At 35.8% G+C, this 15,832-nt stretch overlaps 1 protein-coding gene across 1 annotated transcript; it reads right to left on the bottom strand.

Moving 5' to 3' along the window:
• Positions 1 to 489: 489 nt before the first annotated feature.
• Positions 490 to 2,905, bottom strand: LOC129232137 (uncharacterized). Its single transcript, XM_054866377.1, has one exon. It carries the CDS (start codon positions 2,903 to 2,905, stop codon positions 1,058 to 1,060), a length of 1,848 nt encoding a protein of 615 aa, XP_054722352.1. The 3' UTR covers positions 490 to 1,057.
• Positions 2,906 to 15,832: the final 12,927 nt, after the last annotated feature.

The following is a 15,832-nucleotide window of genomic DNA, read 5'->3' as shown; positions in this document are numbered from 1 at the left end:
TGTTAGGAGTTGACCACTTCTACCCCTGAACTGTGTAAGGTGGGGGGGGGGAGGGTTCAATTGTCCACCTGCCTTTGGAAAAATCAATATTTTTACAGATAAGTGGGCAACAGTGTTTGTTGTTTTTCGCTAAAATTTGCATTGAATATGTTACCCCCTCCCCCCTCCGAAAAAATTCGAAGTGACAGAACTTAAGCTTTTCATTCAATATACAGTCCAATAACTTGCGAAACCTTATAACTTTAATAATCCTTAATCTCAAAGTTTCCAATGGATCTCAAACTCTTGAGAAGGCTGTGGGAACTTCTCATAACTGGAACTACAAATAGTTTATCTCTACTGATTTAGAGAGTTGACTGCATAATGTTTGACATTGCTAAAATAACAGAAGGTGTCAGAAATAGAATGAATGGCAGTATTTAATGCTTTAACAAAACCACTGTTTTCTTTTTTTCTGTTTTTTTAATTTGCAAGAAAAGTTACAAAATATCTACTCAAAACCTTTATTTTAGAAAAATACATTTAAAAATATAACACTTAGTATACATGAAAGTAGAACACACAAAAACAATTGCTACTTGGAAAGCATTCAACTAAGTATCCATAATTAACTTTTGATCGAAAGAAACAAAGTTCATTTGTTAAGAAATAAAGTTTTTGAACAATGATCCACAAGAAACAGTAACAAAGAGAAATAAATTATTGATAAATAAAATCAAGTTTAAATAGACATTAACTTTTAACGCATTAGCTTTAAAACACGAGCACAAATAAATTTCTTCATTCAGTTTCGAAAGAACTAAGTATATTTGTTGCATTATTTTTTTGTGCAGCATACCCAAAAAGAGCACAATTACTTAAAAAACTTATATGCTGTACACTTGCATATTACTTATTGTAAACAACCTCATTTACAGGATCCTTGTTCACAGTCCTTTCTACATGAACAAAAATTTTTTCAGGGTTCATTAACAACATTTATAGTTGCCTCAGCAAGAGCAACTTCTGGTTTTCCTTGCAACTTTCCAACATCACAACATCTATCATTTTCAGCACATTAGCAGCCACATTTGCCTTTGCAGGATCTATCAGCACCACACTTGCAATCTTTACCACACGAGCAACTTCCTGCAGCCGTACAAGTTCCCTCGGAACAGCATTTGCAGCTTTCTCCGCAGGAACAGCCATCTTTGCTATGGCAGGATCCATCAGCACAACACTTGCAATCTTTTCCACATGAGCAACTTCCCACTGCCTTGCAAGTTCCATCAGAACAGCATTTGCAGCTTTCCCCGCAGGAGCAGCTATCTTTGCTTTGACAGGATCCGTCAGCACAACACTTGCAATCTTTTCCACATGAGCAACTTCCTACAGCCTTGCAAGTTCCATTAGAACAGCATTTGCAGCTTTCTCCGCAGGAGCAGCCATCTTTACTTTGGCAGGATCTATCAGCACAACACTTGCAATCTTTTCCACATGAGCAGCCATCTTTGTTTTTGCAGGATCCATCAGCACAACACTTGCAATCTTTTCCACATGAGCAGCCATCTTTGTTTTTGCAGGATCCATCAGCACAACACTTGCAATCTTTTCCACATGAGCAACTTCCTACAGCCTTGCAAGTTCCATCAGAACAGCATTTGCAACTTTCTCCGCAGGAGCAGCCATCTTTGCTTTGGCAGGCTCCATCAGCACAGCAGTTGCAATCTTTTCCACATGAACAACTTCCCACAGCCTTGCAAGTTCCATCAGAACAGCATTTACAGCTTTCTCCACAGGAGCAGCCATTTTTGTTTTTGCAGGATCCGTCAGCACAACACTTGCAATCTTTTCCACATGAGCAACTTCCTACAGCCTTGCAAGTTTTGTCAGAACAGCATTTGCAGCTTTCTCCACAGGAGCAGCCATCTTTGCTTTGGCAGGATCCATCAGCACAACACTTGCAATCTTTTCCACATGAGCAGCCATCTTTGCTTTGGCAGGATCCATCAGCACAACATTTGCAATCTTTTCCGCATGAGCAACTTCCTGCTGCCTTGCAAGTTCCGTCAGTACAGCATCTGCAATTTTCCCCACATGAGCAACCACCTTTGCTTTTGCAAGATCCATTGGCGCAACATTTGCAACTTTCCCCACAAGAGCATTTTCCGGACTTGCAAGTTCCGTCAGCACAGCATTTGCAACTTTCTCCACAGGAGCACCCTCCTTTGCTTTTGCAGGAACCGTCGGCACAGCAAGTGCAAATTTCTCCACAGGAGCAGGTCCCTTGACTTTTACAGGCATCATCGGCGCAGCAGGTGCAACTCTTTCCACATGAGCAGCTTCTCATCGTTTTGCATCTTCCATCAGCACAACATTTGCAGGCATCTCCACAAGAGCAAGCTCCCTTGCTTTGACAGGATCCGTCAGCGCAACAGTTGCAGGCATCTCCACAGGAACAAGCTCCTTTGCTTTTACAAGAACCGTCAGAGCAGCAGTTGCAGGCATCTCCACAGGAGCATGCACCTTTACTTTTACATGAACCATCGGTGCAGCATGCGCAGGCTTCGCCACAGGCGCAAGCTTCCTTGCTTTTACAGGATCCGTCAGCGCAGCAGTTGCAGGATTCTCCACAGGAACAAGCTTTCGTGCTTTTACAGGATCCATCAGCGCAGCACTTACAACTCTCTCCACAGGAGCAGGCACCTTTACTTTTACAGGAACCGTCAGTGCAGCACTTACAACTCTCTCCACAGGAGCAGGATTTTGCCCCGAGAGCCTTATCACAACAGCTCATGCTTTCAGTTCCACAAGCTTTCTTTTGTCTGCAGCATGGACATACTTCTTTTTGAGCCAAAGCAGTAGGATTGCAACAGTTGCAGCAATGACAATCATCTCCACAACAACAAGTCTTTTTAACATCCATTTTTTTCTGAAAAAAAGATTAAAAATTTGTAGTCAAGAACATAATCTAGCATTAAACCATGGCTATCAGGGGCTATTTTGAGGGGAGGGCAGAAATTCTCATTGTGCCAAATGGAAAAAAATTTGGCGAATGATATAATACAGGTATCCACACTAAGTACATCTAATGAAAAGGGGCATTTAAATATTGCAATTATTTTCGATTTGCAAAATTTGTTTCCAAATTTGCCGAATGAGGAATTTTTTGGTAGGTAGGTTTTGGTTGACCCATCTGGTGCCTCTAACAGCAATCCTAATGGACCATGATTCAGCCTCTATCAAAGACAGCGTTTTGATGTACTCAGAAATCCCTTAGCACCTACAGATGCTAAAAGTGTGGTGCTGTTTTCCTTTCTTTAATAATTTTGTCATGCATAGTTTAATGAAATTCTGTTTGAATGGGATTTTACTAGCAGAAGATTCAACTCTTCATGAACTTAATACAATTCGGGGGTAATTGGGGAGGGAGGAGGTTGTGAGCAGAAGGCAGACCCCCCCCCCCTTTTTTTTTTTTTAAAGCCTTTAAATTGATGACAAAGATTGAGGAAAACAAAAAAAAAACTGGATTGTTTGCAGAGTTTCATTTTATAAGTCCATACTCTGCAGTTCTATGCTAGCTTAAGATTTCATTTTGGGGGAGGGGGGGTGACGACCAAGCCAGTCCTTTAGAAGGGTGAGGGGTAGGATGGTTCAAAAATACATGTAAAAGAAAAATGTTTCTCCTAGATACCGGGACACCCTCAATATTTTTAGACTTGCGGATACGAATATACTGGAAGAATTTTAGCTTCCTACTTCAACTGAAAAAGGGTGTTCAACCCCCTCCCCCAAACTTGAGTAGTATGGGGAGGGGGATAAAAAATACTTTAAATTGAGAAAACAATGCTACACATAATATATGCTAGAAATATGCATATACATTGCAATAAAACAATTGTTTACGAAAAAACAGCTGGGGAAATTAAATATTTCTCAATTTGTGGCATTTTCTGCGGTACAGCTAATGTTTAAAGGGGTCATTGAGCACCGTCTTAAAATTTGAGTAAGACTGAAACTTTTACAGCATAATACTATTAGTAAGTGTAAAAAAAAAGGGGAGGTGTCCCGGACTCTAGCTGAAAAAAAGTTTTATTGAACCACCGAGTGAAGGGGTCATTCCCTTACACCTCCCCGGCTTCGAAAACTAATGTATTTTCATTTAAGTGGGCGTGATTTTTACCGGGATAATTTACATTGAGTGCTATACCCTTTGCCCTCCCTTCCTCCCACACACACACAGGAAAAAATTTGAAGTGTCGAGCCTAGTGACGACTAAAAAACTTGCCCCATTTGGCCAAACTAACACCTAGAATAAATAAAAGCTTTTTAAAAACTGCCTTTTTTTTACCGCTTAAACGTGACATGGATTGAAGAACAAAATTTTGGTTTCACAATGAAGTTCGGGCCTTAAAGGGTTAACGACGCACGTTAACCCTTTTTGATGCTTCACACAATTTTGAATTAAGTGTTTTCAAAATGGAATGAGGATCACGGGAATTTTTATGACCAGACATAGCACAAACCGACTATACGGCATCACTCCCTCTACTTTCACTTTACGTCAATAGATATTTTTACAAGAGTAGCCTGACGTGAATCAATTCCCCCCCCCCCCCCCTCAATCCCATTGTCAAAGAAATTTCAAACACATGTCAAACAGATAACTAATCAGTAATGTTGTTCTAACTAGTACCAGTTCTAATCATTCATTGAAAGAGATTCTAACTATAAAATTTTATCTGGCTACTCAATTTCATTTAATCTGCTGTGATAAACAAAGAATACAACACACCCTTCCTCTCGCTCAGATAATAGAAATTAATCTTTTTCAATCGATTTAATTGAAACACAAGGTCACAGATTATTACTGAGAACGATAGTTAATCGACATATTAGAGATAAGAATTTTATCTGGGAAAACTTTCCTCCAATTCCCTCGCCACGGGAGGTCGCGCCGTAACCTCCAAAAATTTCCTTATTTTGCAAAGTTTTTTTCTTGCGATTCGGCAAGTTTCGATACAAAATTGAAGTAGTGGCGTCGCTGCGGGGGAGGGCGATCCACCTCGGAAGTGAAAATGCAGGTTTTTAAAAAAATGAATTTAAAATGCATTTTTCAGACTACAAATTTGAAAATTTTCCGCGGGGAAAACCCCCGGACCCCCCCCCCCCCCCCCAAGTTTATTTGTTTTTTGTACATCAGCCCACTTATAATTTCGTTACTACACAACTGTAGTTGTTTCTGAAAATTGCATGAATTTTATGTTTACATAACTTTAACTTTTTTTCTTTTGCGTTTGTAGGGGGGGGGGGGGGGGTTACACCACAAATTACCGCCCCGTTTGTCACCCATGCTAGGTACGCCACTAATTGAAGATTTCCATTCCCCCTCCCCCTTCAACTTCAAAGAATAATACCACTGTACTCCAATCCGCCTAGCATATTCCTTTGATTTCATTAATATTGTTGGCAACAAAAAACATTATCGAAAAAATAAACGAGCAATGACTAACCAAATAAATTAATAATAAATTAAATAACCAAACAAGACAATAATTTAGGTATGTATTGACTTTTTTTATTATTCAAAAATAAAAATGGCAAGTAATTTGCGGTAGACAGAAAATCTTCTTTCACTTCCCAGAATATGTTTTTTTTTTTCACTTACGTTTTTCACAAAAAACATGTGATTTGTTTTTGGGTCACTCATTTTTACAATGAAATTTTAAAGTCGCATTTTACAACTAAATATCTAAATGGACCAGCCAAAAGCGGACTTTTTTCTTATTGAACCATTGAACGTAGACGTCATTATTGATTAAATGAACTTCTCTAAACAAATCGGAACAGATGGCTACAGTAGACTCCCTCCTTCCAATTTAAAACTCCAGTTTTATTTTCATCAAATAATTACATGAGAAAAATATAAAACACGCACTTATTAAGTCAATTCATCTTTCTTATTTAAGCACTTGAATTGATCAATTTTGTTATTTTTTAAATCATCGTTAATTTTGAACTTAGAAAAGTAGAGGTTGCGAAGCCCCTTTACTTGGTGGGGGCAGCCCCCCTCCCGTACGACGGCCTTTGTGCAGAATCGTCAAATACAAGAAAGAAAATAATTTTTTACTTTGTTGTCACGTGGAATCACCAGTGTACGAGGTGAGGTGACTGTTATATATAGGACTAGCCGCCTGCGGCGACCAGCTGGACCGCCTTTTTACGCCAGGGGTGCCGCCTTCGGCGGCTGCTTAAACAATTTAGCGACGACATTAATCAATGTTTTTCTCTATAAATCAGTATTATCATTCGTTTTTTTACGCCAATGTTGCCGCCCTCGGCGGCTGCTTAAATAAATTTTGTGGCGGTGTCAATCAATCTATATCTATCTATATCATTAATAATTTGAATAAAATATTTTCTAGATTATCTCCAGTTTCGTGGTTTGGAATATTTTTAAAGGAGGGGGAAGGGAGACACAAACGACGTACTCTTCATGCAAATTTTGTCGAAAAATAAACAAAAAGCACTTCCACTTTTATGTGAAAGCATTGTTTTTTCAAAGTCATGGTGTATGTGGGGGAGGGAGGGGGCATTGACATCCAATGTGCAAGCAGCCACCTACGGCGGCTGTTTGGCTAACTTGTCATTTACCTTTTTACTTCAAGTTTGCCGCCTTCGGCGGTTGTTTAAATAAATTTGGCAGCAGTATTAATCAATCCATCTCAATCTTTTTTTTTTTTGTGCCATTCACATTTTTACGCCAAGACTGCCGTCTTCGGCGGCTATCTACCTTTACAATCTCTCTCTACATTTTCTTATCCATCTTTATTTATTTTGACCTCCTCACCTATTTCCTAATAAAAACAAAGAACACTCAAAAAAACCGCTTTTTTTATTTAAGTAGAGAAAAAAAAAAGCTCAAATTCCCCTTAGTGTGCAAAAAGTAGCGTTTGACAAAGATAAAAAAATCTCGCTGTTTTTATTGAATTAATGCGCACAACTATGAAATGCAACGTAATATAGATACAGCGAAAGGTCCAGCTTGGGGGGGGGATGGAAAAAGAAATAAATGCAATCCCTAAATAAAACAAAAAAAAAAGGAAAGAAAAAAAGCAAGCGCTGCCGAAAAAACACGTGGTCATCACGTCAGAAAATGTAGAAGTAAGCTATATAGTAAAACAAAAAGATAAACATTGCTTGCGATTAAGATTCCATCGTAAATATCGAATCGAAACCCAAGTAGTGACGTCACAGGCATAAAAGATTGAAGAACGCTTTTTTCGACTGATGCGTGAAAGGACATGATGTGTTCAGCATTAAAAAAAATTGTAAAAAACTATTGCGTATTTTTAAGAACTTTTTTCTTCTGAAGAGGGCGAAATGTTTTTACTATTACCAACTTAAATTTCAGAAATGAGGCTTTGATACTTCTCGCAGGATGATATTAGAAAAAAATAAAACCCAGAAAAACATGCAAATTAAAGGTTTTTTCAAAAATTCATAAAAAATACAAACATTGCTCTATCTTCAAACTTTTTTTGTTCATCATATTTAAAACTAAATTTCCGACACTATAGTACCAAAAATATTTGTCTGGCGCGATTGGTTCGGGGTCTGTGTGGTTAAAAGTACTAAAAAGGGTTAAAAATCACATAAAACATTAAATAACTTTTTTTCTAATTAAAATATCAAAAATCGAAGCCCGAGGTGCACAACTTCAGCAAAAACTACACCTGTATACCAAATTTCATCTTTCTAGGCCTTACCGTTTTCCCGGGATGCGCGCCACACACACACACACAAACATCTTATTTTATTATATGTATAGATTATATAAAATCGAAAACAAATCGTGGATGATACAGAGTCCAGACCCCCCTTGTGTGCGCCACTGAGCTAAAAGAATCAAAGAATTGCCTCGTTTTCAAATTATAAGTAATCAATTCCCGGGGAGATTAGATACGATTTGTGAAAGCATATACCCTTATCTTGTAAACAGAGCATCACGTAAAAGGGTAGACGGTCGATAAGAAACACTCAATCCAATACCGTTTTTACAACTCGTGCTCATTTATCCTGATGAAATATAGCTGAAATAATCGGCGAATTAATCGCTTTTTCTGTGTGGCAGGAAACGGCGTTTCTATTGCATTCAACAGGTTTACAATTGTAGGGTTTCAAAAGTTAGGAGTTCCCCCACCTCCTCTAAATCTTGCACTTTTATATATAGCAAAGATGCGTAATGCGTCGATTAATAGGCAGGGAAAATATTTTTTAATAACTTTTAAAATCCTTAAGTTAAAGAAACTAAGACGAATATTAGTAATAAATGACATTTTCTGCAACAAAAGTATAACATGTGGTAAGAAAGTGTCTACTGCCTAAAAATGACAAACAATACAAAATGTGCAAAACACCGATTGAAATTAAATATTACAGTTGACTTTTATTGTAAAGAATCAAACCCGGGAACTTCGCAAAAAATAGTGAGAGAGAACAGTATAATGGAGAAATTTTAGTATTAAAACTCATGATAACACAGTATATTGCTATTTTGAACATAAAAAATTTAACCAGTTAAAAGTATTACTAATTTTATTTACGAACTTTAAAATTTTGCGTCATTGCAGAACATGCGGGGTGTACCTCAAATTTGTTATTAATGTTTCGAATTTTATTTATTTATTTATTTATTTATTGCAATTTAATTTTTATGCTTTAAAAGACTTAAAGCCCCCTTATAACTGCCTATTAAAGGAATGACAGATTTCCCACACCCCTGAACATTCTATCGTGCAAAAGAGCTTTTTTCTTCTGCATCTGATTAAGCTTGCTCAATTTTCTCAATTATAGAACAGCAGATATAAAGATTCTAATTTGATGAACATCCTATAGGCTAAACTAAATACAAATATGGAGTTAAAAAACAAAATGCTACTGACTTCCACGAATTGGAAACTTTTCAAACGTACAAAACTCCGTTTTGCTATACTCAGGAGCCCCTTAGCATCATCTATAGTTGTGAAATTTATTACAAGTTAGTTTGCGCCCGGGGAGAGGTGTACTTCGAAGCAATTTTTTTTTAACTAGTTTTGTTATGCGTACTTGAATCAAGTTTTTTTTTTTCGGTGGGAGCGGGATTTTCATATTGTTGTAATTATAATAATGCGCTTTAATTAAATTCTATTTTTTGCGAGCGGGAGGGGAAGTGGGATTTGTATTTCTTTCTAATCATAACGCGTATTTTAATCCGATTCTTCCTAAGCAGACGATCGTGAGCCGAATAAAACTGCACAGCGACAGTGAACGGAACCCCCTAGTATAAATAAATACCTAATAATCTATCGAACAAACCTATATCGATAAAATTGCCACTTTAGTTTGATAAATTTTGTAGGTTGCACAAGCAATAAAATATTTTTACATACACCCCACATTACAAAAAAATCTCTTCACCTAGTTTTGAGTTGAAAACAAGTATTTTACTTTATACATAGATAATTAGTACACATCATTAGTACAAATTTTTCCAAGAGTAAAATGTTTGTTTAATTTTGCTAAAATTGAAAAAGATCTAAAAAGTGAAAAGTGCAATTATTTGTATTTATTTTTTAAAAGATTACTGTTTTTATGCATTCATATGCTCTAACATCAAAAAGAAGCAAAAATATGCAAAATAAAACATTTTAATAAGGGGGAAAAGGGGTGGAAATTTAATCAGCATCTTACTTAAGGGGACCAAGACGTTCTCGACTCGACAAGTTCAGGAAAAAGTTACTTTTCAAACCCCTGCCTATTTTTTTTACAAAATAATTATTTAAAAGCGATTTTTTTCTAGTGTTTTTAGCTACTACTAAAAGCATGTTAGTGTTAACCAAAGCTTTCACTTGGTGAAAAATATTCTTAAACATTGCCTGAACTAAGATCTGGTTTTTCGAAAACAAAATAATCGATGCATAGCTAGGTACACTTTTTTCAGAAATGACATAACATTTTACCTTGAAATTTTAAATGTATCTTGAAAATAGTGTAATTGCTGTTGATAACCTCATTTTACTTTTACCAATTTTTTTTTTTTTTTTTTTTTTTTTTTAGTTCAGAGTTGAAAAATTCAAACATTTTTGAATTTTTCATCATCAAAATGGGTTCTTACAAAAAATATTCAACAAAATTTCTAAAACTTTTAGGCTCACTAGAAGCATGTGGGTACTGTGCCGAATTTCAAACATATACTAATAGTAGAGCTTCTGTAAAGTGTACCTACGCATCAAAAAAGCACATTTCGAGGAAACTGGAGAAAACATTTTCGACCCTTGCAGTTTCCCTTATTTTCACATGTTTTAATCCTCGTATTTCGCGGGTTTCCGACACATAAATTATATATTTTTGGAAAGGGGGAAATCTTTTATATTTTAAAATTGGGTTTTTGCTTAAATTTGGTTGACAATTCAGAAATGTGGTATCTGTCTTCACTCAAGCCTTTCATTTGGGAAATCGAAGGGGGGGGGGGGGCGGTATTAGAAACAGAATGAAATGAGCAGATTTGAACTTATTTTGTTTTCTCCACCCAAAAAATGCGTTGAGCAGAAACCCTTTTCTTCCCCCCGCCCTCTCAAAATTTTTGAAAAGACTGGCCTGTCTATGCTACATTTAAGAGAATTGGTTGAGTTCTGTTACCGCCGTTTCGCACACACATTCATAGAGCATCAGCAGAGACAGTAACAAGAAAGGAAATAGGACTGGTTGGTATGACGTGGATATGACGCACGCACAAAAGATGGTCGAAGGATCGCCAAGTTTGGCGGTTTATCATTACAAGTGATAAAAATTAATAACTACTATTCTTTTAGGATGGGAGTGGGCAATTAATCAGGTGCTACTTGCTTGAAGACAGTAAGTACAATCTACACTGCATTGAAGGGTACACGGCGGTATACCACTTATCTTTCCTGGTTTCTTTCGAAAAATAGCGCATAATCTCAAAATTTTCATTAAATTTAATTTGGTGTGGTGTATGTCTGTTCGGGTGGAATTTTGCAATTCAATTTTCACTCACTTAATGCGATCGGATTCTTTTGAAACTTTTGTATACGACCATACACTTGATGACAATGCAGTATTCCATAATCAAATTATTAATTTATTCCAATTTTAATCAACACTTTTGCATAAATCTTCTAATATGAAGACTAAACGAGCTGATGTGTGCATCACATGACTTCCTTTTACTCCAATTTAATGTCATTTCCCCATTATTCGCTATTTTAATGTGATTCAATATTTATTCTCTAAATATCACCAACAATGGCCAAATTGAAACCAAAAAAAAAAAAAAAAAAAACTCCGCCAAATTTGTCGCCAAGTTGGCGACAAAACTTGGCGACCAAAAGACTGGCGATATATCGCCAAGTGTCCGACAAATTATAACGCCACTTGAGTTTACATCGAAATTAACAATGATTTCCCCCCAAAAAGGTGCAAAAGACCCCCTTAGGAACATCCGAAAGCAACCAAAAGGGGAGGTGCACAACTAGACCCCACTACGAGTCTATGTACCAAATTTCAACTTTCTAGGACATACCATTTTTGAGTTATGCGAGATACATATGCACATACATACAGACGTCACGAGAAAAGTCGTTGTAATTACCTCGGTGATGGTCAAAATGGATATTTCGCGTGTCTATACATTCTTAGGCACTTTTCCGCATGTGGTCGAATCGAAAAAAAAACTCAACATTCATTTGGGGGTGAGCAAAATGGAAATTAAGGGCGATTTTTGAGTGAAAATTTTTTCGCGAATACAATACTTCCTTTTTTGTAAAAGGAAGTAAAAATGCTTGCAGAAATTAAAATTGAAGCCCCAGATTTCCAAGCATCAGATAAAATTTGTTCCAGTGTTCCAAGGTAATTAGAACGTGAATTATAAGTGTTTTTAATTCAACGTAACTAACAATCATTTATAACAGTTAATCATACAATGATTAAATTCGTTTCTAATGATTAATTCCTGACAAAATACCATTGTGACTACAACATGGACTGGAACATAAAGAAATGCAATCCACCATATTAAATTTAATTGCTATACTCAGGGCAAGGGAGCTCGGCCCTCCTATCATCCTTTTTCCAATAAATTTTAAGGTATAGTAGATGAATATAAAAGACTATATAAAATCAGACGATTAGCATATGAGTAAGTTCTAAAAATCATAGAACGCCTGAACTGATTTTTTTTCTTAGAAATTACTCTTGGCCATACTTGATTTAAAATATAAATTACATTACCCAGCAAGCAGGATTATAAATGCCATAAATGCAAAAGTCGATTCTAAATGACACTTGTTAGATTTTTCTTTTACTGAATGTTTTGACGAAGAGATCTACGCAGTAAAGTATCCTTTATGCGTCTTTTTCAAAGAACTCACACGAAACGACATACGATAAAAAATGTCAAATCACTTTGATTTTTTTTTTTTTTTTTTTTTTTCCAAGTTTAACCATACTTGAAAATAGCTGCAAGGTTCTAATAAAGGTTTCTTTGTAACTTATATTAATTGATCGTGTAAAAATTTTGTACAAAGACATTGACTGAGTTAAGTAAAAGTTTTATGTGAAATAAATTATACCTTTGTTGTACATCGTAAATACTTATTGTACCTTGCATATCACCATTTATTTGGTTAAAAATTGTTTTATAGCTGTCTGACACGCTGATTGCCGTCGTACAGTGATTTTAGCATTATGAATTGAATCAAGTTCTAGAAAAAAAATTCACTTATGCTTTAACAAAAAGTCCCTCCCCCCACCTCTTTATTTGTCCTTTTCATATCTACCTTGGATATGCAAAAGATAGTTCGGAATTGAACTAAAAATTCAATTTACTTTCACAGGCGGCAAATAGCGCAATTTAAAAATCATTTGAAAATATTAATATCTATTTCAGCACCAAAAGATGCACTACTTTAATATTAATAAAAAAATATAATTTAAAGTGTGTACCAGTGCTTGGATATTCAAAACCCAGTTTGGAATTTAACTAGAAACTCACTTTAATTGTAAACACTTTACTATTATTTTTTATTTTATTAAAATATTATTTTGTTATTATTCAATGGGGGGGGAGCACTTGTCTATCATCTAGAATGGCGGAACTATTAGAGGCGGGCCTGAAAAGACGTACAAGTGAGGGCTCACTGTACTAGTCTAGTTTACAAAGTTAGGGGACTTAATAAACCCAGAGAAAATATCGAACAGAAAAAGTTTTCGCGATTTAGGAATACGAACAAAACTACTACTTACCAGAAAATTTCTCGGTTACGATGGCAATTCTCAAAGTTGGCTGATCAGCTGGTGAATCTTCAAGTGCGATTATTGCCATTCCAAAATCCCGCCATCCTTTTATCCACCCCTTGGACGCTGCTTGCAAAAGAATTCGGGAGTCGTGTGCAAATGGTGCAAGCCCACTTGCGAAATTCGTGAGCAAAATTGCACTCGGGACACATCTTTCACCAATCGTGTCGCTTCTGCACGCGGCATTTTTCTCAAGATCGACCAATCACGAACGAGCAATTGACGCGAAGAGAACCGAGCGCAAACCGAAACCTTCTTCCCGAAACCCCGTGCAATCGGGATGACGCAATGCAGATAATGGAGAACCGGAAATTTCTAGAATGACAAGGAAATAAGGGTTTTGGCGCCTTTCCAGCAGCATTCTTCTTTTTTTTTCCGCCAAATGGGAAGCAGAGCCCGACTAACTAAAAGTGAGGCCCAAGGCCCACAATAATTTTGAGGCCCCTGAAGGCTATTATTTTAAAAATGTGTGTATTTTTTGTATAGTTGTAATGCTATGCATAATTCTTTAAGTAATTTGGGGCCCCTTAGGAAGAGGGGGCCCCAGGCCCAGGCCTAGTAGGCCTGTGCGGTAATCAGGCCCTGATGGGAAGACAAATTACCACGTTACTTGATCAAAAAAAACTATAAACTATTCAACTGGAGGGGGGGGGGAGTTCATCCAGAACAATGCGGGAAAAATCTTACTCACAATATAAGTATTAAAGTGCTAAAGTATTTTCTAAAAACAAAATGTGTCGCTTTTTTGTAAAAAAGATTGTGACACAAAAAATTGGCAAACCCCATCTTTCAGACAATTAGACATTAAATATTAGTCAATTCTAACTATTAATGATTTTAGTAGGAAAACTTTTACACCAAACTAGATTTTTCAATAGATTAGTGAATTAAAGTAAGTAAAACAAAACGTAGAAGTCTATTAGAAGAATATTTATTTTATTTTTAATTTTGTCTTTTATGAACTACTTACAAGTAGTGTAAAAAGGACAGTTGAACGCCAGGAGGGGGCTCTAGGGCTCATAGCCCCCTCTCACTCTTCCTCTTCCTCCCCCTCCCACCCCCTCACGATCTTCCTCCGACCTCCACTTCCTCCGACCTTGGGTTGCGCGTGAAACTTGAAGAAGATGACGGGGTTTTCCCGTGATTTCGCCCTTCCTCGTTTTCGCTCGCGAAAGGTTACGAATAGTTTTCGCGCGTTTTTGAATATTTTCCCGCGCTTTTGGACTGTCGTTTTTCTAGTCATAGAAGACTAGGAGGTTTTTCACTTTTTGAATGGCAACGTCAAAGTTTTGGTTGTTATGACAACCAGAGTTTTTAGTTTTCGGTTGGCAACACCTGTTGCTATGCTTTAACTTATGCGGTGTTTAACGTTCATGGCGCCATCTATTGAGAGGTTGATTTTTTATTTTTTTTTTTTTTATTTCTACGAATTTAATTATTTTTATTTTTACAGAGTGTTGAAGTTGGGAATCGAACACCCAAACTTTGAGTTAGCAAAAACGTATGCTAACCACTATGCTATATTTTTCATTACTCTTTCAGTCTTAATGTGAATCTGTACCATGACAACGAATATTACAATTAAATTAATTTTAAAACCATCAGTTAATTTACTCTTTAGTACTAATCCTGGCATATCATTAACTGAATTTCAGCTCATAATTGAAACTATAATCATTATTATTATTTTTCATAATAACAAAGTTTTCACTTAAGTAAAGATTTATTTAAATACAACCCATTCGAGATTTTAGATTTATTTCAATGCTTTGTGGACTTGAAATATATTTTAAACTTTGATTTTATTTTTCATGCATTTCAAACGTTATCCTTTTTATTTTTTCTAACTTGTTAAATTTTCTTAACTAATTTCTTTTTTCTTTGTCAAATTTACAAATATTTTTTCTAACTTGTAAAAATTTCGAAGAAATAATTTTCTTAACTAATTTTTTTTGACTTTCATACAACAAAATATTTTTTCTTACTTGTTAAATTTTCAAAGAAATAATTAACTTAAATATTCTTTCACACATTTTGAACTTTAACGTTTTTTCCTGTCATTTAGCACTTTGATTTTTTTTCACTATTTTAGCGTTTTTCAATTATTTTCAGTCTTTAACTATTTTCTTAACTTTTTAGTCTTTAACTAATTTCAAGCATTTCAGACTTAGATTATTTTTTCGTGATTTCGATTTTTTTTTTAGTATATTTTAGAGGTTGATCATTTTCTCACTTGTTTTTACTTTATCGTTTTTTTCCGATATTTTTAAACTTAGAAATTTTTCGCAATTAGTGACTGGAATTGAAACCTCAAATTTTTCGAAACATTATCAGGTCTACAATTTTCATCCAACTAATTTAATTTAAAAACTTGCAATCAATTTACTCTTAGTAGTAATTAACACATATCATTAACAAATTTTTACGGATTTTAAGAAATCAACTTAATTAATTTTTTCCAGTAAGCAAATTTCGCACTCAAGTTACATTTCATCAC

The sequence above is a fragment of the Uloborus diversus genome, unplaced genomic scaffold (assembly GCF_026930045.1).
Source record: "Uloborus diversus isolate 005 unplaced genomic scaffold, Udiv.v.3.1 scaffold_11, whole genome shotgun sequence".
Lineage (NCBI taxonomy): Eukaryota > Metazoa > Arthropoda > Arachnida > Araneae > Uloboridae > Uloborus > Uloborus diversus.
The sequence above is the reverse complement of the archived record's forward strand: the minus strand, read 5'-3'. Positions and strand labels throughout refer to the sequence as shown.

Excerpts from the sequence above, each read along its gene's own strand:
- LOC129232137 (XM_054866377.1), bottom strand. The coding sequence starts at position 2,905 with ATGGATGTTAAAAAGACTTGTTGTTGTGGAGATGATTGTCATTGCTGC.